The sequence below is a fragment of the Camponotus vicinus genome, unplaced genomic scaffold, assembly GCF_025532165.1.
Source record: "Camponotus vicinus isolate PSW18456_S1 unplaced genomic scaffold, iyCamVici1.0 SCAF_7, whole genome shotgun sequence".
Lineage (NCBI taxonomy): Eukaryota > Metazoa > Arthropoda > Insecta > Hymenoptera > Formicidae > Camponotus > Camponotus vicinus.
In genome coordinates this window covers 17201864-17229287 of record NW_028141979.1, presented here as the reverse complement: position 1 = coordinate 17229287, position 27424 = coordinate 17201864, and the positions used below count along the sequence as shown (strand labels likewise).

The following is a 27424-nucleotide window of genomic DNA, read 5'->3' as shown; positions in this document are numbered from 1 at the left end:
AATTTTGTGCAATAATTTTTACCGTTCCACAAAAATATTTTATGCATTATCTCCATTGTCAAAATTTTTTTGCAAATCAACATGTATTTTTATCGCTTCAAATGAACTGCAATCTATTTACAAAATGCTTCCCAATATCAAATGCAACTTTACAGATTTTTTTGTCAAGAGATGTTATAAGATATTTAAAAAAGAGAAATTCGAACACCAAAGTGAGTTATTAAGCAAATTATTATGAAGAACATAATACAACGAGATATAGATACAATATTATCTATTCAAGGAAAAAGTAATAGAGGAGGCAATATATAATATCACATAAGAGAGTGACAAAGTTAGAAAGTAAACGAGAGAAAAATATGGAAGAAAGATGTAAGAAAAAGAGAACACACGTGGCAGTCCCTGCAAGTAAAAATTACAAGTTTGGAACATAGACACATCTTACATCTTCTTGCCTTGTATAACAGCGACAGTGTATTGCGACATTTCTGAATATTTTTCTCCATTACTGTCACTATCATCCGTCCATGTACTGTTGAAAAAAGGCATTCTGTAATATTTTGCATGGACTTGATCTAAAAAAACATAAAAAAAGGTTCGCTGTTTAACATGGCACATTTACATCTGAAAAACCGAAGATACTAATGTCATGAATTTATAAAAATCTTTTCACACCCAAACAGAAGGAGCTATTAATTCACAACAATGTTAAAGACGATATAGATCGAGCCGAGCCATCACGGAAGATACAATTGTCATGTACATCTATACCCTAATCTATACTCTGATAATATATTTTTAAATTTTACAGTATTGAAGACAATTGCTATTATTATTATACCGCACACATACACGAACAGACGAATCAACATCATGATTATTGCTTGTTCCATAAATACACCTATCTCTGCTGGAAAACTGTTGGGGAGATATAGTTCCTACAATATTTGTCCTGAAAATTGACACATTATTTTCATAAAAAAAATATGGAAAAGAATCTAAACAACTATCTTATATTGTCGATAAGATGAAGAAGACTGTGAAAGTTAAAAGTATGAAATGTTGCACCAAAGATTTTTACTTCTATGTATAAACAAATTTTTGTAGCGCAAGTTTTGCAAAACTTAATTTGTTGATGACAATCCTCGTGCAAACACGTGTATACTTCATTTGTGAGAATGAACACATAACGACCTTTATGAGATATTTCAAAAGTTTCACACTTAGAACAAGACTGACAAGACACATGGCGACAATAATTCAGATTAAAAGCTCAAGCTGTAAAACATTTTAATCGTTTGGTATTATATTATCATGAAAATTAATACCTCTGCTAGATATAATTTTTGTAATATCTGCAATGAATTTTGCCAGAAAATATTGGGATCGAATGGCTTTTGTACATCTTTATAAATTTCAACTACTATTGGCCCTGCGTGCTGTATATATTTGCAACTCTACAGGGTTTAGCAAAAGTGTGGAAACCCCTTAATATTTCGAAAAATACGCATTTAAAAAAAAAATGTTTCATACAAAAGTTATAGGGTTTTATGTGGCGCATTACACAGCAACATTATTATGACCTCGAATAGCGTTGTCAAGGTTATGTGAAGGTCACCTCCAACTTTTTAAATGGGACACCCTATATGCTTTTGCATATTCTTGTAGCTTATCTCGAGAGCTTTCCAAAACACTATAATTAAGTTAGTTTTCATTAAGTACTTTCCGAGTTATGAGGCTTGAAATCATTTCTTAATTTTACATAAACCATAAAATATCTTGTAAAATATTCATTTTTCGATTGTCTTACCTTAATACTTTTATGTACAAAATAATGAGAGTAATCAATTGGTGTAAAGAAAACAACTATATTTTTTCTTTACACCAATTGATTCCTCTCATTATTTTGTACATAAAAGTATTAAGGTAAGATAATCGAAAAATGAATATTTTACAAGATATTTTATGGTTTATGTAAAATTAAGAAATGATTTCAAGCCTCATAACTCGGAAAGTACTTAATGAAAACTAACTTAATTATAGTGTTTTGGAAAGCTCTCGAGATAAGCTACAAGAATATGCAAAAGCATATAGGGTGTCCCATTTAAAAAGTTGGAGGTGACCTTCACATAACCTTGACAACGCTATTCGAGGTCATAATAATGTTGCTGTGTAATGCGCCACATAAAACCCTATAACTTTTGTATGAAACATTTTTTTTTTAAATGCGTATTTTTCGAAATATTAAGGGGTTTCCACACTTTTGCTAAACCCTGTATATTGAATGGATCAGATCTGAATGCTATTACATTTATCTAAACTATATCCATCTACTTTAAAACCTAATTCTAATTGATTAACAATAGATGCGATGGAAATAAGTGACAGATTTTGAATAATCTTAATTTCTACATGAAAATAGATATACTCTCCAGGTTATACATTAAACACAACAGTACGTATGTGTTAAGAAGCATCTCTGTCATGTTTTTCTAATTTATTAAAATTATTATAAAACAAAAATGTATTCGAACAAAAATATATTACTTTACTTATGTGTTAGATTATGATTTATAAAGCAAGATGCCAAACATTTGCGGAAAGATGATTCTATGATAGTAATTTCAATGGAAAGTGAAACTACACATTACTGGCATCAGAGACAAAAGGAAAAACAATATCATCTGCTATTTATTAATATCACGCCAATTGCAAGTATTTATATTTGAACTTATACTTATTATGTTTGAACAAGAGCTAAAAATCGATAATTTATAAACCAGAAGCGTCTTAAATATCACGATTATTATTGGACTTTGTAATGGCAGTTTTGCATTTTAAACGATACTGTAAACGTAAATTTTGTCTAATTTCACACATAATTCTACTTCGTTGCCTTGTGGATAAATTGGACAGCGATTTTCGCGACATAGTAAATTTTAAGTTTGTTTCCATATTTACGTGTTTTCTCGATGACTGCAAACGACGTAGCCACTTTGCTAAGTATCCTTGAATATAACAATCTGTAATCTTCTTAAAATATTCTTCGTTCACTACTGTTTTGCTCGTTACTGCACAACACTGCAACGACTGAACTCAGAATGATCGAGGATAGTGCTCTGTGTACAATAACAAAAAGATTACGACCAATCACGAACTCGAGCAACATGGCGTAGCCTTTTTTATCTTGGCGGGAAATTATACCGCCAAAATGTTATTCTCGGATAGGCTGCGCCATGTTGCTCGAGTTCGTGATTGGTCGTAATCTTTTTGTTATTGTACACAGAGCACTATCCTCGATCATTCTGAGTTCAGTCGTTGCAGTGTTGTGCAGTAACGAGCGAGACAATAGTGAACGAAGAATATTTTAAGAAGATTACAGATTGTTATATTAAAAGATACTTAGCAAAGTGGCTACGTCGTTTGCAGTCATCGAGAAAACACGTAAATATGGAAACAAACTTAAAATTTACTATGTCGCGAAAATCGCTGTCCAATTTATCCATAAGGCAACGAAGTAGAATTATGTGTAAAATTAGACAAAATTTACGTTTACAGTATCGTTTAAAATACAAATCTGCAGTTACAAAGTCTAATAATAATCGTGATATTCAAGATGTTCCTGGTCCGTCAATTTCCGAATTTTATAGCTCTTCAAATATAAACAATGATACTTGCGATTTTAGGCGTGATTTTATAGAAGATGATAAGGTTTCTTCTTCTGCCTCTGATGTCAGTGATGTAGTTTCACCATCCTTTACAATTCGCTCCATGGAATCATCTTTCAGCGAAAGTTTAGCGTCTTGCTTTGTAAATCATAACCTTACACATACGCAAGGTAACAGTATATTATCTGTTCTTCGAATTCATCCTTGTTTTAATACATTGCCAAAAGACGCTAGAACACTTCTTCACACACCACGTACACGTGTTGTCGTGTCTAATGTAGAACCAGGAGAATATATCCATTTTGATGTAGAAACAAAGATTATTCAAAATCTGTCACATATTTCCATCAAACCTATTGTTAATGAATTGGAATTAGATTTTAATGTAGACGGATGTAGTTTGGATAAGTCTGGTAGTATTCAGATCTGACCCATCCAATGTAGAATGACAAATATACAGCACGCAAAGCCAATAGTAGTTGGAATTTATAAAGGTGTGCAAAAGCCATGCGATTCCAATATTTTCCTGGAAAAATTTGTTGCGGATATTAGAAAAATTATATATAATGGAGGTATTAATTTTCATGGTAATAAAATTCCAATACGATTAAGATGTTTCATAGCTGATGCACCAGCTCGAGCTTTTATACTGAATCATCGCAGCCATGTGGCTTATCAGCCTTGTTCCAAGTGTAAAGTTTCTGGGATACGTCATGAAAATCGTTATGTTTTCAATGGCATTAATCATTCTCTTCGTACAGATGAAGAATATATCAGATGTTTGGACGAGGATCATCATAAAGAAGGTAGAAGTCCTCTATCAATGCTTCCTATAGGTATGGTTTCGCAAGTGCCTTTTGAGTACATGCACCTTGTATGCTTGGGCGTTATGAAGAAACTCTTGTCTGCATGGATATATGGTAAATATTCACGTCTCTCAAAATTGTCAGGAAGATCCATCCATATTATTTGTGCAAAACTAAATAATCTTAGAGAATATTGTCCTTCGGATTTTGCAAGACGTCCCAGATCTCTTGATATATGTTCCAAGTATAAAGCAACGGAATTTCGCCAATTTTTACTTTATACAGGCCCAGTTGTAATGTTCGGTGTACTAGATAATCGATTATACAAACATTTTTTATTCTTACACGCAGCAATAAGAGTTTTGACCTCCAATTCATCGTCAAGACAACACATAAACTTTGCAGAACTTGCGCTACAAAAATTTGTTTATAGAACTGAAAATCTATATGGTCCAACATTCAATACTTACAATGTCCATGGTCTTCTTCATCTTACCAACGATGTAAAATGTTTTGGTTGTTTAGATTCGTTTTCCGCATTTCCTTATGAAAATAACATGTCAATTTTCAGAAAATATTTTAGGAAACCAGGTCTACCTCTCCAACAGTTTTTCAATAGAATAGCAGAGATAGAAGTTCATGGAATAAGCAATAATCACGATGTTGATTCGTCGATTCGTGTATCTATGCCGTATAATAATGATAGCAATTGTCTTCAATACCGTAAAATTCAATTTAAAAATATATTATTAGGTATAGATGTGCGTGACAATTGTTGTGTCTTACGTGATGGCTCGATCTGCATCGTCTTCAACATTGTTGTAGATAATAACTCCTTTCGTTTGGGTGTGAAAAAATTTTTAGACATTCATGATTATTATGATATTGGCATGGTATCTTCTATTTTTCAAATATATAAATGTGCTACGCTAAATAGCGAAATTTTTTATGTTCATCCAGATGAAGTCCATGCAAAATGTTACAGAATGCCTTTTTTCAACAGCACATCGATGGACGATAGCGACAGTGATAGAGAAAATAATTCAGAAACATCGCAATATATTGTCGCCGTTATTATACATAGCGAGAAGATGTAATTGGTCTATGCTATAAACTTAATTCTTATTTTTACAGTATCACAGAACGTGTGTTCTCTTTTTCTTACATCTTCCTTTTATATTTTTCTCTCATTTGCTCTTTAATTACGTCGTTCTTACATGCTTTTTTTCTATTACTTTTCCTTTATGTTGTATTCACATAGATAATACAAATTTATCTATATCTCGTTATATTATATTTACCTATATTGTATATTTTACATAATCTGCTTAATAACTCACTTTGATGTTCGATTATATTTTTTCTTTTCTTTAAATCTTGTAATCTCTTACACATACTTTGTAAAATTGCTCTTGATATTGAGAAGTACTTTTCTGATAGATTGCAAGTTGATTACAGGTTGAAGTAATAAAAATACAGAAACATTTACAAAAAAAAAGTGAACGATGGAGTTAATGCATAAAATATTTTTGTGGAACGGTAAGAATTATTGCATAAAATTTTTTCTATTCTAATATATTTATACTTTTTTTGCCAATATTGCAATGTATAGTGAAATAAAAGAAAATGCATTTATAAGCTACCTTTTCAGAAAAAGAAATAAGAATAATCAATACTGTATAATATTACTTGTCTTTTAAACCTCATAGGAAATAATTAACAAATATTTAACTTTATTACGAAAATTACATCTTAATGAATTCATTGAGAAACTTCTTTTTCATATATTTGACTAGAGTTAGTACAAGATACATCCGTTATGTATTATAAAAAATTTATGACTTATTAATATGTTTAATTTATAGAAACTTGGAGATGGAAAAGCGACCGAAGCGCATCATTTCGAAACCATTGCGCTACCAGACGACTTCTTCCGACGAAAGTCCGAAACGAAGGAGGACCGCATCAGCAACTGCCGAAGACATCGATAAGGACATCAACGATTTGAGGAGGGCTGCGCAGAATATGGATAATGAAACAAATTATTTTTCTTCTCAATCACATACACTCAAACAAAATAAAACATCTTATACACACACACACACATTCCAAAACATACAAATGACCAATTCACAAACGTTGAACTACACACAGTCATTCAACCACCAAACAATAATCAATTATACAGCGAAATTAGGAATCAAACACATACAAATACTGAATCGTACACACACATGGAAGCATACGATATGAACATGAATGATAAAACATACACAAATCTTCAACCACAAAAAAATTTTCAAGTATACAGTGAAATAAATAGTCCAGCATATACAGCTATTCAATCGCACACAGATATTGAACACGACATGTATAGTCAAACAAACACAGACATTCAACTACATTCACACATAAACGTTCAATCATACGACACAAACAATCTAACACACACAAATTTTACACCAAACGCAATTAAAACATATCCACGCCATAACATTTCTGTCCCAAAAATTTCGCAGACGTCCAATATAAATCCTACACACAATTATATATCACATATAGAAACTGGAAAAACAATATATAGTAATGATATATTATCTGAGTTTCAGGACAATACGAGAACATTGTCTCGCCAGGATGACATCCTACAAAATCATCGAAGATCAGCTCGTGGTCAACATATACACGCAGACACAATAGACAATGGGTAAATTTATATAAGTTTGCATAAAATAAGTAATTATACATTTTTAATAAGAGCATAAATACATTTAAGAATTGTTGACAGAGAGAGAGAGAGAGAGAGAGAGAGAGAGAGAGAGAGAGAGATTTTACGTAATAATAAAAATACAGTAATACTTACCTCAGTACATGTCTTTGCACAAGGACGCACAATTGTGAACGTGTGGAGGCAGAACTGAAGTAAGGGGCAGATGTGTATCGTACTTATTAATACATGTGACATCTCTGTTATAACATTTCCGACAATACTGATAATTGATTTATCTTTTATTTGTAGAAGAATGAGTACTTTACTGGAAAGAATTTTGAAATGCGTGCAGAATCGCCGTTACCCATCACAGAAGCCAGATATTTTTCCAATATCAACATTAACAGAGATGGATAGATTTGAAAGGATCAACGAGAAAGATTATTCTGACGCTGTAAGTGAAACGAAAAACGCTCTTCATAATATTTATATGATATTTTATTTATAATTTCGACTTACTTGGTTTTAGGTCAATTATTTAATATATATCGGTGGCTTCAATTTAAAGGAAGCAATAAATCTTTGCTTCAAGGAAGCTATTGAAGATGCCTTAACACCGTCGTTTACTTGGTTCGGTCGGGAAGAAGGACAACGACCTTTGTATAACGCTCGCCTTACTATGGGTATTTATGGTAAAATCTTTTTCATTTTCTTACACATAACTGTTGTAATTATTATTGCGTGTCTCGGTACTAATAATGTTTTGCTTGGGGTTTTTTTTTTTTAGAAGCTGTATGTTCCAACCAGCATTTTCAAAAACCCACTCGGTCGGAATTCCAAGTACAGTTTCGGGAAGCTCTCCGGACGGCAAAAGAGAGGCTGAGACACAGGATGCGTAATCCACAAACCCGGACAATGAATCGTGAAGGAAGAAGAATCGACCGTGACTTATGGAGCGATGAGCGGCCAGAGGAAACCAGAGAAAATACGAACGGAAATTAACGAGGATATACGTGAACATTTTTACAGGTTAGTTAATAGATACTGAAATGCATGGTTTTGTGTATGTGCATTTATTCTATTTTGTTCTGTTTATGTCCCGATTGAACACAACCTCCCTGATTTGTTAATGACAATGAAAATTTCTAAGCACTGGTCGATATGAGTGCTGATATCCTTTCGAGATGCATGCTAACGGAACACTTCCTTTAAATATAATTACACATTCCAATTAAAATGCTGCAATTAATGTATAAAAACGTTTTAATTTCCAGGAAATCTGCATGCGAAGGATGCAAGGCCCGCAACGGAAAGAAGAAAGAAAAAATCGGATGGTTAGAGATAGAATGAGTTGGGGAAAAGGGGGGAGGGGGTTATTGAATGGGCACTACGCGCATAGGCTACCGGGTCCCGGAAAGTTCTGTGACAGCAAGACTTCCCGGATCCCCGGTAGACAGGCCATAAGGTAGTTGCCACCAGAGAGGAGTTTTTAGTAGGTGAGAGTCCTACATAATCTTTGAGGCCGGGCCAAGGATATGCATAATGCATCTTCTCCTCTCATCCGTGTAAAAAAAAAAAATGGGTTTTTTGTCGTACTAAAATATTGATTTAACACAACCACGAAATATACATGCATTTAATTTAAAGATTTTGTATGTTAAATTATATTATATTGTATGTTAATATATTTCTACTGTATTGTGTATTGCTTTAATTATGTAAGCATAATTTGTGTTTTACTATATTTATAAATACTGCGATGCGCGAAATGTGTGACAAAACTTGTATTACATTTTTTTATGCAAAATTTATTATATAATTTATTTTATTATATATTAATTTTATATTTTGTATTTTATATTTTGTTTTATTATTTTTTATATATATTTGTGTATATTTAAATTGTAATTGCGAAATTTTTATTAGTTTAATGTAAATAATTTTAATATTATATTTACTTTTTGTGTAATAATATTAAACGTTATTGTATTATATAAAGATATTGTATTAAAATATAAAACCAAATTTTATGTATATTTTGTCTCAATTATTTAAAAAATAAAATATAAATTGAAAAAATCAATATCGATATATACGTCAAATTTAAATAGCTTCGGAATGTCAAAGTTCGTTCGGTTTTTGCTGACAATTTGCTATCAAATTGTGTGCGCAGGTCTTGCTCAGTTTTTGCCGACAATTTGGCGTAAAGTCGTGTCACCAAGCTTTGCTCGAGTTTTGTCACCAATTTGCTGTCAAGTTATGTCAGCAAGATTTGCCAGCAAAATACAAGCTTAATGCGGACACAGATGGCTATGGATTTGGTGTGGAATTTTGATCAAATTTGCTGCCAATTTGCGCGCAATTTGTTAACAATTTGCTTACTGGGTAACGCTGCGAAGTTGTTCGTCGTATTATAAATCTTTAAAATAAAAATATATTTAATTATGAAAAAAAATTTATCAATATTACATCAAATATTGCAGTTTTATAAATAAAAGTTAGTAGCATCTTTATATATAAAAAATTAAAATTTTTTTCACAAATAATTAAAAATAAAACATAAATTTTTAATATTCTAATGTATAATATCTAATGTATATAACATTATATGTATAATATCTAATGTATATAACATTATAAAATAATATAATATGTAAAATATTCAGTATTGAAACAAAATGTTGCAAAAACATGTTACAATATATAAAATAATATGTAAATTTCATGCTGTTAGATTATAATGTTATAAAAAAAATAACAACAAATTTGCTTGTATGAAAATAAATTTTTGCACTTAAAATATTTTTATCTTTAATGTAAAAATATTTTATTTAGTTTAAATATACGTAAAATTAATTATTAAGTAAGAACTTTTCTCTGAGTATGTATATAATTTTCTTATTAAAAAGCTATTTAATAATTATATTTTTGAAGATTTCTTAAAATTAATATAATTTGAATACATTTTATAATGAATTAATCAGATGTTAGGATAGATATAATTTTGATAGTAGATAAATAAAATAAATAAATATGCAAAAGTGTAAAACTGGAAAATAAAAATAAAGGGAAAGAAAATTAGTAGTTAGTACTAGACCGGTTCTAACGCAGGGATCTCAGGGGGGGTGAGGGGCGAGGGGATCTCAGCGGCGCGGGGGAATGACGTCTCGCAGGATGGAGGGGGATGACGTCACGCGGGTTCTAACTCAGGTCCTATCAGGGATGACGTCACGCGGGTTCTAACTCAGGTCCTATCAGGGATGACGTCACGCGGGATTTCGGTGGCGCGGGGTATGACGTCACGCGGGATTTCGGTGGCGCGAGGGCTGCGAGGCGGGGGACGCTTGGGGACGTGTTGGATGTTTTATGACAAGTATAAACAATAAAACAATATAAACAGCGATATTCCTTTGAAGGATTGGATCTTGGAACCTTCTTTTTCTTTTTTCTTTCTTCTTTATTTATTTATTTTTTATTTATTTATTTTTTATTGCTGATGTTCGGCTGCTTTGTACCCTTGCCGCGCGTGTGAGAGAGAACGATAAGAGTGCGAAAAGAACGCGTACGAGAGAGAACGATAGCGAGACTTATAATTAATGCGAGAGAGAGCGCAAGAGAAAGGCGTGTAAATAATTGCAATTTTTTTTTGTTACAATTAAAAATATATATAATTTATTTAAATGTGTGTATGTGTGAGTTTAATAAAAAGTATACAATATAAAAGAAAAATAATAATATATAAAATAGACCGTGTCGGGCTATGTTGGGGAAGCCATTTCTGAAAACAGAAGAAAACATATGCATTTCATTAGTTTAAATTATTTAATAATTTATTTTAAAATACTTTTGATATATAATAAATTAAAAGATACTTACAATGTTATCCATGACTCATCTATTTTAATTTGTGCAAATAGGGCACATGTTGCAGGCCAATATTTGATTCAAACATTTTCTGCACCCTGTGCATGACATATTTTCCACATGGACATAAGCTATGGTTCTATGTTCTCGAACAGAACTAGTTTCTTCAAACTGATACGGTACTCTTAGAAAGCATTCGATACAATATTTTGATCCATTTTCCATATAGTAATAGGAAATGCAACATATCTTTGTTGCTTCGTTGAATGTTATTATTTCAGGTATGCTTAAATCTCGCTGTTTCTTTTGTAACAGTTCATCAAGAATATCGTCACTATTGTCACTATCGTAATCACTGTCCTTCGCCAAGGGTTCTATATCAGATCCATCATCTTCCATTTCTCTCCTCTCTCTCTCCTCTCTCTCTATCTCCATCCTCTCCGCTACAACTGGATCCATCCAATAATCGTAATCATCATCCGTATCGTCGTCGATGATAATTACGTTTTCTTCAGCCACCGTATCATCGTCGATGATAATTACGTTTTCTTCAGCCATTGCACAAGACTACCGAAACACAGAAGAGCAACGAAAGAAATGATACTCTAGTGCAGCAGACCACCGAAACACAGAAGAGCAACGAAAGAAATGATACTCTAGTGCAGCAGAGTCCTCTTCATTATATTTTTTTAACATACACAATATAAATAGAAGTATTCTTTGAAGGATTGGGCGAATGGAAATACGTAGATAACAACACATTTTTGAGATATTTCGGGGTCCGACCTTTTCGAGCAATCTGTGAATCATAGCGAGATAACAACACATTTTCAACCCTAGGTTCAGTTACAAAAATTTTTTCTTTGTGCCCCCCAACAATCTCTGAAAGTTTGTTGGCTGAATATAAGAAGGATGACATAAAGTTATAAAAATATATATAAGGTTATAAAAGGTTTTTTATACCCTTATATATTTTTTTATAACTTTATGTCATAAACTTATATTTTGAGATATTTCGGGGTCCGACGTTTTCGAGCAATCTGTGAATCATAGCGAGATAACAACACATTTTTGAGATATTTCGGGGTCCGACGTTTTCGAGCAATCTGTGAATCATAGCGAGATAACAACACATTTTCAACCCTAGGTTCAGTTACAAAAATTTTTTCTTTTGTGCCTCCAACAATCTCTGAAAGTTTGTTGGTTGAATATAAGAAGGCTCGAAGCGCATCAGATCATAGTACGTGATTTGAAAGCGCATCGACACGTCGGTATAGCAAAAGTATAGTCAAAACGTATAGTGTTCTGTCAGAAAGTATAGTATTCTATCAGAAAGTGTGATAATATATATATATTGTGTGATTATATATTGTGTGATTATATATAAAATGGAAAACATCGAACAGACTGAACGCGACCTGGTGGAGCAATCCAACCAAATTGCCACCTTGGGCGAATATTTTGCATGGCTACAACGATGCAACGAGTCTTTGCACCTTCGAGTCGCTGGAAGAGCAAAATCGGATCAAACGGCCACGATTATCGATCGGGAATCGACAATCGCTGATTGCTCGAATCGCGCGACTCGAAGGTGCAAAGACTCGATTGCGGAGACAGTTTATGCCCAGTGGTGATAATTACAGTGGTGACAATAACGCGGGTGCCGGATGTAGCGCGCATCAAAATGAACTTGTGTGGCGCGAGATTGATACCGCGTTCGATAACCGTATTCTTACCGGTGCTGTGATTAACGCAAACCATATCGAACCTCGTCAATTTCTCGAGGATGCCAAAGACATCGTGCTCGAGCAAGTGCAAGACGTTATAAGAAGACACAACAATGTAAAAGTGAACACTATATTCAACGGTGAATTTGTGTCGGGTGATAAGCGTGCGAATAAAAGTATCAATACGAGAAACTGTGAACTCTTTCGCACGTCTGATTTACACGAGTGGTACGAGCGCCGCGTTATCGAGCCCACCCTAGCATTGCTAGAAGAATTTCAAGAACGCAATAGTGGCTGGGCATTGTCGCGAATACAGAATTTAACTGTAAATATAAATAAGTATAATCCTATGCGCGCGGGATGTTATATTAAATTGCCGCGAGAAATTATGATGAAGAGAGCTGTAATTAATGTACAATCCAGAGACAATGCGTGTTTCGCGTGGGCAGTGGTGGCCGCTCTATACCCCGCTGAAAGAGACACGAATCGGGAATCTTCATATCCCCACTATACGACGGTGTTAAATGTACAAAATATTGAGTTTCCGATGACGTTGAACCAACTATAAAAGTTTGAACATATAAACAATATCTCCATCAACGTGTACAGCATCGAGAAAGAGAACAGCATTGTCCCGATACGTCTTTCGGAGCAGAAACGAGATAAGCACGTCAACATGTTGTACGTGGAAGACGGTAACAGCGTCGGACATTTCGCATGGATCAAAAATCTATCGCGACTTGTCAGTTCACAGTTGAGTAAAAAGGATCACAAGAAATATATCTGTGATCGGTACGTATAATTTAAATAGTTTATGTAATTATAAAATATAATGCATTGCATAAATCTTTAATTTAAATATTCTTTTACAGATGCTTGCACTATTTCGGATCGGAGGACAAGTTGCAGTCACATACGGTAGACTGCGGAAAAATAAACGACTGCGCTATCCGATTGCCGAGCGATAAGGACAAGTGGCTCGAGTTCAACAATTACAACAGGAAAGAGCGACTTCCATTTGTGATCTATGCCGATTTGGAATGTGCGTTGACAAAGACTGACGAAGAAAAAAATTATCAGCATCATAAGGTATTTAGTATAGCGTATTATATGCATTGTTCGTTCGACGACTCGTTATCCGCGTACCATTCTCGCCGTAGCGCCGATTGCGTTTTGTGGTTCGCCGAAGAACTTAAAAATTTAGCGTTACGTGTAAAGACTAGTTTAATGACTACAAATATCTCCATGGTAAATTTAACATCGGACGAGTGGGAAAAATTTCACAGCGCAACGCATTGTCATATATGCGAAAAACCGTTTACGCAAGAAGACGATACACGCGTACGCGATCATTGTCATTTGACCGGGCGATATAGGGGTCCCGCGCACTCAAATTGCAATCTAAATTACAAAGAATCATTATATATTCCGATAGTCTTTCACAATTTATCCGGTTACGACGCACATTTCATTATCGAGGATATAGCTACGGCGTTCGAAGGGGAAATCGAATTACTTCCGATAACCAAGGAAAAGTATATATCGTTTACAAAAACTGTTAAACTCGCACAAGATAATTGGAAAAAGTATATAAAATTAAGTTTTATCGATTCGTATAAATTTCTTACGGCAAGTCTCGACAAATTGGCATCTTATCTAGACAAAGACAAACTCAAAATTTTAAAATCAGAATTCCAAAATTTATCTGCAGAAAATTTCAGTTTATTAACACGGAAAGGCGTCTTTCCGTACGAATACGTCGACTCTGTAGATAGGTTGCAAGATACGTGTTTACCACCGCGCGAATCGTTTTACAGTTCTTTGACCGGTGAAACTATATCCGAGAGCGATTACGCGCACGCCGAGAACATCTGGACGCGATTCTCCATTCGAACGCTAGGCGAGTATAGCGATTTGTACCTGAATGTACAATGTACCAGTTATATCGAATTAAATACACAGTTTAGAACACTCGCGAAAAATGATTTTGAAAAAAATTTATATAAACTGATGAATAACGCGGTATTTGGCAAGACGATGGAAAATGTGCGTAATCGTGTCGACGTAAAATTATTAACAAAGTGGGACGGACGATACAATGCGCAGAAGCAATGATAGCGAAACCAAATTTCCATAGTCGAAGTATTTTTTCGGAGAATCTGGTTGCCATAGAGTTACGCAAACTAGAAGTAAAATTTTATAAACCAATCTATGTCGGCATGTGCATACTAGACATTTCTAAAACGCTTGTACGGATTTCACCACGAGTACATGTTTCCTCTGTATCGCGACAAATGCCGGGTAATGTACACCGACACAGATAGTCTAATACACGGTCTTACATACAGGTCTGGAAACTGGTCTACTTTTTCGGTGGTGGGGGTGTCCCGCTTAGTGGCTCAAAATTGATAGTTTCCTGTATGTCCGCACGAGTCGTTGCGATCGAGGGATGTTCGGGCGCACATGCGCAATTCTCTTTTCGACAACAGAGATATCGATACATTTGTTTATCTTTTCCGATTACCACTTATATCGCTTATTATGTAAACTTATTAATAAAACATAAAAAAAAAATATTGATACAGTAAAATTATTTTGAATATAAATAAAATAAATGTTGAACGTACACGATGAAACTGTTACGAACAGACTTGTTAATATGAGAAATTTGAATGTATTGGACTTACATTTCTAGCGACAAGTTTAATTCGTTCAGAATTTCAGTATTTCGCGATTCAACGAAAAGCTGAAAAAATTGAACCACATTCAAGATGATGGGAATATCGATTTATAACAATGCCGAAAGTTATTATCAAATTATTTGAACAAAAAATTCAGGCAATAATGAAAAAAACTGTCAAATGAATTTGATTTTTCTGAGTACTTTCGAATTTTCTCGGAATTTACTTTCCTGCAACTTATTACTCCAGTAGAATAAGGCATAACTGTATTCAGTATCGATTTTGAAAAGAATCGGTAACGGTATTCAGATTGTATAGTCTAGGATTATTTGAAAATGTAAATTTTTTGAAAAAATGGCATTTGCGAATTCCGAAAAAGCGTTCGAATTATAAAGAAATTAAATTGTAATTTTTTGTGAGTTTTGTTTCTGATTTGGTCTCATTGCATCTCCAATATTTTATTTATCTCCCAATAAAAGGATACTCAACTACTCAAGCAATAAGGGTAAGCAATAAGGATCAATTGAGGATACGAAAATAAATCAAAGCACATGGATTAATGTTAATTATCTTTATTCATTACTTAACTTAGATTGTTTTTTCTGTCTGGCAGATTTTCGTTCCAGTTTTTTGTTCTGCTGGAATGAAAATTGTCGCATTCTTAGTCTAATATAATAGCATATTGCGTACGATAAAATATCCGCTGAATGTTTTTTACATGGAAACGCGAAATTATACGATGACAAAACGTCTTCAATTGTTAAGTCAAATACTTGTGTAGAGGAAGCGTGTTTCGCGAAGCACGTTTCAACATGACGAATTAATTTAAAAAACTGTACATTCGAATGAATTAATCCGCCACGAGATCGCATGTCGACTAATACTGATAGAGGTGTAGGATTTTTGTCAGGCTTGAGGAGGGCATCACGACACGAAGAACACGAGCTATAACGCCGCAGAATTTGTTTACACAAATATCCTGAAATACCAATAATTAATATTAGCATATAAGAGTGTAGCAAATTTGCTCATTTACGTGGAACTAGCGGAAATCTGTCAACATAACTACAAGTGGAAAAGAGTGTATTAGTGTGTGTCATTTTTGGACAACATATTTCTCACGACCAATCTATTAAATATATCAAAGAAATTCAAAAGATCATTGTGTAGAGAATTGAATTTGCTACAAAAAAAACCCTGTGAGCCATGTCTATAGATTCAACCCTTTCGCAGTTATAGGCGGTCGAATGTATGTAAATTTCATGCAGAATTTTACATTCGTTTAAAATATAACGAAAAATTTCTAAAAAAAATTTTTTTAATCACCTGTAACTCTGAAAGGGTTGTATCTACAGACTTGGCTCACAGGACCTTTTTTTGTAGGAAATTCAAGTCTCTACAAAATGGTCCTTTAAATTTTTTTGATACATTCAATACATTAGTCATGAAAGACATTTTCACATCAAATTTGCTTTGAACATTAATAACTCCTCTTGTAGTTTGTAAAAAACTTTTATTTGTAGAGAATTCAATTTCCTATGCAAGCCTATATTGGAAATATCGTAGTATGAAATGAGGCCGAGAACACCCAAAAATAATGAAATAAAACGGATTTTCAATGTTAATGAAATGGAAAAATTTCAATTACGTTGAGCGACCTCTACAAACAGAAATATAGACTGCAGATGGATAGGATATTCTACAGAAGTTATTTCATGAATATTTGTTAATAGGAACCAGTGACGTAATAAATAACACAATCCAGCACTTCAGGTAGAGAATAGTCGTGTTCCTTTCCTATAATGTCGTCGACCTCTCAGTCTTCATGACAAATAAGTTTGTCCAACTTCTCTTTTAAACGTTTTTTACGTTCGATATAAAGGAACGTCTTATCGCCATAAATATTTTTTAAATCAATTACAGTGATTAAAGTTCGGGGAACATCTGACTCTGAGACGGTACAATTACCGAACTTTAGCGGTTTAATAATACTATAAATTGACAGGATTTTGTATATGTGGAGAAACGTGGAGCAAGTTGGGTGATCATTTGCTCCAGCGGCTTGGCGGACGGTTCCAAAGAATTTCTAGAAAAATACATTCAAAACATCGAAAAGATATTTGGATGATCGTGTTTTTTCTCCAGGTGAAGACAAGGAACAACAATTGGAATTCAATCAAAAGGACACCTAAATACCTCCAAGTTATCTTGATTAACTCTTCCAGTTAATAAATATTGGAATTGATGTCGACTGATCAAATAACGACATAAACCCATCGTTGACATTAACGAGAGTCTCAGACCTTCAGATGTTTCTGGCGTTAAAAATTCGTCGGGCAATATTTCGCCTCTTCGCTTCGCGTACTCCCATTCGTTCAGCCACTCCAATGAGGATTCCAAAATCTGTAATGTAGAATACAAATAAATATCTCTTACAGTTAGGAAGGCCGGTGGATTTCGATTAATCAGAAAAATGTCTGCTACGAAAGCCTCCATAAACATTTTCAAATTGTTTTTATATTAAGCGAATTACGGACAATTTACCTTATAATCTTGTGTGGCAGGAGTAACGCCTTCATTGGGAACTTTGCGGTTTAGCGCGTCGAATGTATCGTTGATCAGCTTTGAAAACTTGGCTGTTTCCTCGTACCCTTTCATTTCCTTGAATTTTTGCTGTGCGTAGAATCTTAAACCGTTTGCTACGGAATTGCTCAAAACCTGTTTTAAAAAAACGTATAATATTCAGTACAACATCGATTCATAATATTTGAGACCGATTTATTGTCTGATATTGAAAACAATAATGTGTAAAACAATACTTGCGTAGCCAATCGAACTCGCATTTTTGCAGTATTGTCCAACTGTATGTGAGCCTTCGAAAATTTAGGACAAACTCGTGCAAGACCAAACTGTTTGGTGTCCAAATTATATAAATTTTCGTAAAAACGCCACTCGATATATTCGCTTTTAGCGTTCATCTGAAATAATGAAATGGAGATTACAATTTCGAATATCAGAGCATTAATTTTAAAAATAGACGCTCGCTCAAAACGGTTCATGCTTGTATTTTTTCTAAATAATATTTTTGAACTATTATCAATATTTTGAGAAGTGTAGCATCATCAACATACAAAACACTTATTTTTACACAATAAAATTTCCTCCGTAGGAACGTATCACTAAAAACCATTTTCAGAACCTAATATGTGATGCGAATATACGTAGCGACTTGTTTAAGAAAATAAATATACGAAAGTGATACTAACCTTCAGGCGTCGTTTGTTATACAATCGATTCCTAATGTTCTTCACAAGATGTGGTACATCCGAGAAGACGAAAACTTTTCGACCGTCATCCAGTGGATGAGTGAACGATGGTTGAGGTGAATCTAGGGTGCCACTCACTCCCAAAATAGTTGCCATTTTTTTATTTGTTTTGGCTCCATCGGAAATCACGCCATGAATTAAGGCTCCGCAATTTTCTACGTAAGCGATAGCTTTGACAACCAACTTTGCCAGTTCATCGCCTAAAACGGGATTTTGCGACGCAAATACTGCGATCGGTTGAGTATAAGTGTCCGCTATAGGTTGAAACATTATAACCAGTCCGTGAGTAGCCTGGTTATTAATGTCACTGGCTGTTGGTCCATCACTGCCAACATCGGTTAAGCCACTGTACGTTAAATTTCGCGAGCAAACTAAGATTGATTTTCGTAGATTAATTTCATCCAATAACAAAACTCCATGTCGTTGCATAGGTTTTTTGGCAGCAAAATGTTTATTGAGTAATTGGGCAAAGTTAGAGTCGAATGCACACTTGCTGTCTATGATCGAATAGTAGTGACGAATAGTTCGAGTACACGGCAAGGGAATAATATTGTTTTTGCGTAAAAACTCGTAGTATGAAGGTCCTCGAATATTCATCAGCATGCAAAGCATTAGCCATTCCTCGGAATAACGACGACCTTGTGGATTTCTCTTTGCAGCTCCTACAATCTCTCTTAGAGTCATTTTTTGTGCCTCGGGAACATTAAAACTCGAGCACGTTTTGTCCAAAGACTCAGTTGACAAAGCAGCAATTTCTTCTTGTTTTATTTGGAGTTCATTCTCGAGTAATATTATCCGACATTTCGCCCGATTTTTCATTCGTATCTGCGATGCCAATTTCTTCCTTAAAACAATTAATTTTAAATTATCCGGAAGATAGCGAGAGCTCTGCATTCGACGTGTCCGAGATGTGCTTATAAACCGCTATTGTCTTCGTCGTATCATCTGTTTAAATTTTTAATATTTAATAGATAATTGAATATAGATTTGCGTTGATAGTCGCTTGATAGCCGTTCAACGATCGTTTATTTCCATTCGATAGCCGTTTAACGGTCGTTCATTTCCGTTCGATAACCGTTCGACAGTCGTTCATTTCCGTTCGATAGCCGTTCGACAGTCGTTCAATATCATTCCATAACCGTTTATTTTTCAATAGCCACGGCTATTATTTAGCTATTTTAACCACGGCTAAATATTTAAAATGTTTTATCATGTACCGCAATGTAGTAGTATTGAAATGTAATATCAGGCGTTTACGTAAAATGTTTAGGAAAGGATAAATCGCTCTACTCTTGGATATATAAAAATTATGTATTGTATACGAAAACATCATACTATCGGTATGAGACTTGTCGATGTCACTCCCGCATCGTAGATAAACTTTTAAATATGCTTTACGAACCAAATCATACGATAAAAAAATATGATTCAAAGTAGATGATTCGGTACGCGTAAGTAAATACAAGATCATCTTTGAAAAAGGTTTTATGCCAAATTGGACGATCGAATAATCCCGCGACATTCATACTCAAAGATTCGCGTGGAAATCCCGTCGCTGGAGGATTCTACGAATACGAGTTACAACGCGTCGCTAATCCCGACGTATATCTCGTGGAAAAAATTTTGCGGGAAGAGGGTGATGACGTATACGTAAAATGGTTGGGAATGGATAAATCACACAACTCTTGGATACATAAAAATAATGTATTATAAACATTTATTAAAATAATATACATAAAACTATATGAAATATAAAAATACAAAAATATATACATGGTTATGTACAAAATATATACAATTAATAATAAACGAAATATACATTTATTTACAAAGGTATCCTATAATGTCCCCATGGTAACGTGTCAGTCGAATCAGGTACGATATACCGCTTGTCATCGTACGGACTCAGAGCAATTTTCGTCTCGCGGACGGTATACACTTTGTGCAATTTCGATCTTATACAGGACTGCTGTCGCGTCATTTCGATCTCATCGTGCAAACACCGCGTGTAATCGTCGAAGGTTATATTACGCGCTACGACATTACTTTTGACGCCTTTAACCTTCTTCGTATCCTTTTTCCCGTCCACTCTCACCGCGTACATCTTTGCTCTAAGCCCGACGAATTCGGTCATTATCGCACCGTTATTTTCATCCTTCATTAAACCCGGTACTTTTTTATTCACGAGCGGTATACCGTACGCGTTATCAATTGGATAATCGCTCGTATCAAATCGGTTGATATCGCGCTTCATGTTTTCATACACATCGACGCATTCGATGTGATATATTAGACTATCTGTGTCGGTGTACATTACCCGGCATTTGTCGCGATACAGAGGAAACATGTACTCGTGGTGAAATCCGTACAAGCACGTTTTAGAAATGTCTAGGATGCACATGCCGACATAGATTGGTTTATAAAATTTTACTTCTAGTTTGCATAACTCTATGGCAACCAGATTCTCCGAAAAAATACTTCGACTATGGAAATTTGGTTTCGCTATCATTGCTTCTGCGCCGTATCGTCCGTCCCACTTTGTTAATAATTTTACGTCGACACGATTACGCACATTTTCCATCGTCTTGCCAAATACCGCGTTATTCATCAGTTTATATAAATTTTTTTCAAAATCATTTTTCGCGAGTGTTCTAAACTGTGTATTTAATTCGATATAACTGGTACATTGTACATTCAGGTACAAATCGCTATACTCGCCTAGCGTTCGAATGGAGAATCGCGTCCAGATGTTCTCGGCGTGCGCGTAATCGCTCTCGGATATAGTTTCACCGGTCAAAGAACTGTAAAACGATTCGCGCGGTGGTAAACACGTATCTTGCAACCTATCTACAGAGTCGACGTATTCGTACGGAAAGACGCCTTTCCGTGTTAATAAACTGAAATTTTCTGCAGATAAATTTTGGAATTCTGATTTTAAAATTTTGAGTTTGTCTTTGTCTAGATAAGATGCCAATTTGTCGAGACTTGCCGTAAGAAATTTATACGAATCGATAAAACTTAATTTTATATACTTTTTCCAATTATCTTGTGCGAGTTTAACAGTTTTTGTAAACGATATATACTTTTCCTTGGTTATCGGAAGTAATTCGATTTCCCCTTCGAACGCCGTAGCTATATCCTCGATAATGAAATGTGCGTCGTAACCGGATAAATTGTGAAAGACTATCGGAATATATAATGATTCTTTGTAATTTAGATTGCAATTTGAGTGCGCGGGACCCCTATATCGCCCGGTCAAATGACAATGATCGCGTACGCGTGTATCGTCTTCTTGCGTAAACGGTTTTTCGCATATATGACAATGCGTTGCGCTGTGAAATTTTTCCCACTCGTCCGATGTTAAATTTACCATGGAGACATTTGTAGTCATTAAACTAGTCTTTACACGTAACGCTAAATTTTTAAGTTCTTCGGCGAACCACAAAACGCAATCGGCGCTACGGCGAGAATGGTACGCGGATAACGAGTCGTCGAACGAACAATGCATATAATACGCTATACTAAATACCTTATGATGCTGATAATTTTTTTCTTCGTCAGTCTTTGTCAACGCACATTCCAAATCGGCATAGATCACAAATGGAAGTCGCTCTTTCCTGTTGTAATTGTTGAACTCGAGCCACTTGTCCTTATCGCTCGGCAATCGGATAGCGCAGTCGTTTATTTTTCCGCAGTCTACCGTATGTGACTGCAACTTGTCCTCCGATCCGAAATAGTGCAAGCATCTGTAAAAGAATATTTAAATTAAAGATTTATGCAATGCATTATATTTTATAATTACATAAACTATTTAAATTATACGTACCGATCACAGATATATTTCTTGTGATCCTTTTTACTCAACTGTGAACTGACAAGTCGCGATAGATTTTTGATCCATGCGAAATGTCCGACGCTGTTACCGTCTTCCACGTACAACATGTTGACGTGCTTATCTCGTTTCTGCTCCGAAAGACGTATCGGGACAATGCTGTTCTCTTTCTCGATGCTGTACACGTTGATGGAGATATTGTTTATATGTTCAAACTTTTTTAGTTGGTTCAACGTCATCGGAAATTCAATATTTTGTACATTTAACACCGTCGTATAGTGGGGATATGAAGATTCCCGATTCGTGTCTCTTTCAGCGGGGTATAGAGCGGCCACCACTGCCCACGCGAAACACGCATTGTCTCTGGATTGTACATTAATTACAGCTCTCTTCATCATAATTTCTCGCGGCAATTTAATATAACATCCCGCGCGCATAGGATTATACTTATTTATATTTACAGTTAAATTCTGTATTCGCGACAATGCCCAGCCACTATTGCGTTCTTGAAATTCTTCTAGCAATGCTAGGGTGGGCTCGATAACGCGGCGCTCGTACCACTCGTGTAAATCAGACGTGCGAAAGAGTTCACAGTTTCTCGTATTGATACTTTTATTCGCACGCTTATCACCCGACACAAATTCACCGTTGAATATAGTGTTCACTTTTACATTGTTGTGTCTTCTTATAACGTCTTGCACTTGCTCGAGCACGATGTCTTTGGCATCCTCGAGAAATTGACGAGGTTCGATATGGTTTGCGTTAATCACAGCACCGGTAAGAATACGGTTATCGAACGCGGTATCAATCTCGCGCCACACAAGTTCATTTTGATGCGCGCTACATCCGGCACCCGCGTTATTGTCACCACTGTAATTATCACCACTGGGCATAAACTGTCTCCGCAATCGAGTCTTTGCACCTTCGAGTCGCGCGATTCGAGCAATCAGCGATTGTCGATTCCCGATCGATAATCGTGGCCGTTTGATCCGATTTTGCTCTTCCAGCGACTCGAAGGTGCAAAGACTCGTTGCATCGTTGTAGCCATGCAAAATATTCGCCCAAGGTGGCAATTTGGTTGGATTGCTCCACCAGGTCGCGTTCAGTCTGTTCGATGTTTTCCATTTTATATATAATCACACAATATATAATCACACAATATATATATATTATCACACTTTCTGATAGAATACTATACTTTCTGACAGAACACTATACGTTTTGACTATACTTTTGCTATACCGACGTGTCGATGCGCTTTCAAATCACGTACTATGATCTGATGCGCTTCGAGCCTTCTTATATTCAACCAACAAACTTTCAGAGATTGTTGGAGGCACAAAAGAAAAAATTTTTGTAACTGAACCTAGGGTTGAAAATGTGTTGTTATCTCGCTATGATTCACAGATTGCTCGAAAACGTCGGACCCCGAAATATCTCAAAAATGTGTTGTTATCTCGCTATGATTCACAGATTGCTCGAAAACGTCGGACCCCGAAATATCTCAAAATATAAGTTTATGACATAAAGTTATAAAAAAATATATAAGGGTATAAAAAACCTTTTATAACCTTATATATATTTTTATAACTTTATGTCATCCTTCTTATATTCAGCCAACAAACTTTCAGAGATTGTTGGGGGGCACAAAGAAAAAATTTTTGTAACTGAACCTAGGGTTGAAAATGTGTTGTTATCTCGCTATGATTCACAGATTGCTCGAAAAGGTCGGACCCCGAAATATCTCAAAAATGTGTTGTTATCTACGTATTTCCATTCGCCCAATCCTTCAAAGAATACTTCTATTTATATTGTGTATGTTAAAAAAATATAATGAAGAGGACTCTGCTGCACTAGAGTATCATTTCTTTCGTTGCTCTTCTGTGTTTCGGTGGTCTGCTGCACTAGAGTATCATTTCTTTCGTTGCTCTTCTGTGTTTCGGTAGTCTTGTGCAATGGCTGAAGAAAACGTAATTATCATCGACGATGATACGGTGGCTGAAGAAAACGTAATTATCATCGACGACGATACGGATGATGATTACGATTATTGGATGGATCCAGTTGTAGCGGAGAGGATGGAGATAGAGAGAGAGGAGAGAGAGAGGAGAGAGATGGAAGATGATGGATCTGATATAGAACCCTTGGCGAAGGACAGTGATTACGATAGTGACAATAGTGACGATATTCTTGATGAACTGTTACAAAAGAAACAGCGAGATTTAAGCATACCTGAAATAATAACATTCAACGAAGCAACAAAGATATGTTGTATTTCCTATTACTATATGGAAAATGGATCAAAATATTGTATCGAATGCTTTCTAAGAGTACCGTATCAGTTTGAAGAAACTAGTTCTGTTCGAGAACATAGAACCATAGCTTATGTCCATGTGGAAAATATGTCATGCACAGGGTGCAGAAAATGTTTGAATCAAATATTGGCCTGCAACATGTGCCCTATTTGCACAAATTAAAATAGATGAGTCATGGATAACATTGTAAGTATCTTTTAATTTATTATATATCAAAAGTATTTTAAAATAAATTATTAAATAATTTAAACTAATGAAATGCATATGTTTTCTTCTGTTTTCAGAAACGGCTTCCCCAACATAGCCCGACACGGTCTATTTTATATATTATTATTTTTCTTTTATATTGTATACTTTTTATTAAACTCACACATACACACATTTAAATAAATTATATATATTTTTAATTGTAACAAAAAAAAATTGCAATTATTTACACGCCTTTCTCTTGCGCTCTCTCTCGCATTAATTATAAGTCTCAGCTGTATTAAAATTTTGAGGTTGAAAAATCAATTGAAAATCATCAATTTCTTTATTAATACTTTGAATAGCAAGCTTATAACGTCCCAACAATCTTAAGTGCGCTCTTATCATATCATGTTGATGATTATTTGTATATCTTTCACAAAGTTTATTGCCAAATAATATTAATAATTCATCATATTTAATGCATCTTGTAACTGCGTAAAACAGGGAATATAATTTTACGAAGAATTTCATTAGCGGCGGTATGAATATATCCTGTCAATCGTTTACCCATAACAATAATTTCACGCACACCTTTCTTATGTATTGTTTTACATTTACTATAGTGAAGACGTATTGTAAGTTTTGAATAAAAACCTTTACAATTCGTGCAACAAATATAATCGTCTGCAGTTTTTTTATATTTAGCCTGACGCTGTCTAACTGTTATAAATACACCTGTATTTAGTTCATGATGTGTATTATGTAATAAACTGCCATGATTACGGATAGCTGCTATAATTTTTGCTCGTTCATGGGTTCCTTTTTTAATATGTATAAACTTCTGAACATCAGCTTCTGTTTTATGTTTTAATTCAAGATGTCGAGCAAATTTTGTCTGTAACTTTTTGCAATATGGACAAAAATATTTTTTAACTGTTCTTCTTGAAGAAGAGTCTTTTGAATATGGAATTTGTACATTACAAATATCAAGAGGTGGTATATTATGGAGAGAGGAATTTTCCATTGATGAATCTTCCTTTGAATGAGATTGTGAAGTTCCATTGGTATTATTAGTACTACTGGTACTATTTTGATTTAGAGAGTAATTTCGTTTTTCTATTAATTCGTTGCTGTTTAAAGAATAATCTGGATCTTTTGCTAAGTCGTCACTAGGATTACATATATTACTACTTTCTTGATTGTCATAATTATTATCATTATTATTATTAAGATCATTGTTATCATATTCATTTTCAATTGAAGATGTCATCCAATCATCCTCGATAACACTTAAAATGTTTGTATTATTGATATTATTTTGATTTAGAGAATAATTTGAGTCTTTCACTAACTCGGAGCTGTCCTTACATTTATTACTACTTTCTTGATTGTCATGATTATTATAATTGTTGTTATTAAGATGAGAATCATTATCATCATGTTTATTCTCAATTGAAAATGTCATCCAATCATCACCAATAGCATTTAAAATATCTGTAACACCACTAGGTACTGAGCTTTCAGATGTATTATTCTCAATTATATTATTTTTTGTTGCGCTCTTTTCTATAGTTTTAATAGATTGATTATCAGCAGTATCATATTGTTCATTATTTAATATGCTTGATAATTCAATATCAGAATTATGCAATATTTTATTATTAATAATTTTATTATTAATCGGTGTAGAGGAAGATATTAATTGTACTGTATCTTTTTCTTTAGTAACATAATGATGAGATTTTCTCCTCTTGACTTGATTTTGAAACGATTCAAATTCCATTTTTTTTGGAGTTTTTTAAATTCATTTTCTGATTCTGAAAACGTTAATATCATGTACAAGAATCATAAAATGAATAAAATAACGAGAATGAGTTGCATGCATTAGTCCATATAAAGATTGTCATACAAATTTACAAAATATAAGTAAGTAGTAAGACAAGGCCGGTTCTAACGCAGGGATCTCAGGGGGGGGTGAGGGGCGAGGGGAACCGCGGGAGTGTGACGTCACGCGCGGGGGGGATGACGTCACGTGCGGGGGGAGTGACGTCACGCGCTGGGAAGGGGGGGTTCCGCGGCGCGAGCGATGGACGAGGGGGTCCGCACGGGGAAGGGGAATCCGTGGCGCAAACGTTGGACGAGGGGGTCCGCGAGGAGAAGGGGGATCCGCGGAAAGAAGACGGTGGTGTGAGAAGAATAGCTCTAGTTGTGGGAAAAGGATAGCGCTAAGTGTGCGAAGAGGACAGTGCGACAAGGATGGCATCAATGTGCGACAAGGATGACATCAACGTGTGACAAGGATGGCG

General features: G+C 34.8%; 4 protein-coding genes and 1 pseudogene across 4 annotated transcripts; 3 read left to right on the top strand and 2 right to left on the bottom strand.

The window, feature by feature from the left end:
* Positions 1-3450: 3450 nt before the first annotated feature.
* LOC145974276 (uncharacterized) lies at positions 3451-5571 on the top strand (annotated as a pseudogene).
* A 1700-nt stretch (positions 5572-7271) lies between these two features.
* LOC145974750 (uncharacterized) lies at positions 7272-8797 on the top strand. Its single transcript, XM_083104766.1, has 5 exons — positions 7272-7396; positions 7494-7638; positions 7714-7876; positions 7972-8213; positions 8459-8797. Exons 2-4 carry the CDS (start codon positions 7498-7500, stop codon positions 8184-8186), a joined length of 519 nt encoding a protein of 172 aa, XP_082960892.1. The 5' UTR covers positions 7272-7396; positions 7494-7497; the 3' UTR covers positions 8187-8213; positions 8459-8797.
* Positions 8798-11168: 2371 nt separating this feature from the next.
* LOC145974275 (uncharacterized) lies at positions 11169-17204 on the top strand. Its single transcript, XM_083104077.1, has 4 exons — positions 11169-11227; positions 13385-13567; positions 13648-14023; positions 17190-17204. The coding sequence occupies exons 1-4, from the start codon at positions 11169-11171 to the stop codon at positions 17202-17204; spliced, it is 633 nt and encodes a 210-aa protein (XP_082960203.1).
* A 3403-nt stretch (positions 17205-20607) lies between these two features.
* LOC145974274 (uncharacterized) lies at positions 20608-21183 on the bottom strand. Its single transcript, XM_083104075.1, has one exon. The coding sequence runs from the start codon at positions 21181-21183 to the stop codon at positions 20608-20610; it is 576 nt and encodes a 191-aa protein (XP_082960201.1).
* A 32-nt stretch (positions 21184-21215) lies between these two features.
* On the bottom strand, positions 21216-23051 carry LOC145974273 (uncharacterized). Its single transcript, XM_083104074.1, has 3 exons — positions 22609-23051; positions 22153-22528; positions 21216-21230 (listed from the first exon to the last, which is right to left on the bottom strand). The coding sequence occupies exons 1-3, from the start codon at positions 23049-23051 to the stop codon at positions 21216-21218; spliced, it is 834 nt and encodes a 277-aa protein (XP_082960200.1).
* Positions 23052-27424: the final 4373 nt, after the last annotated feature.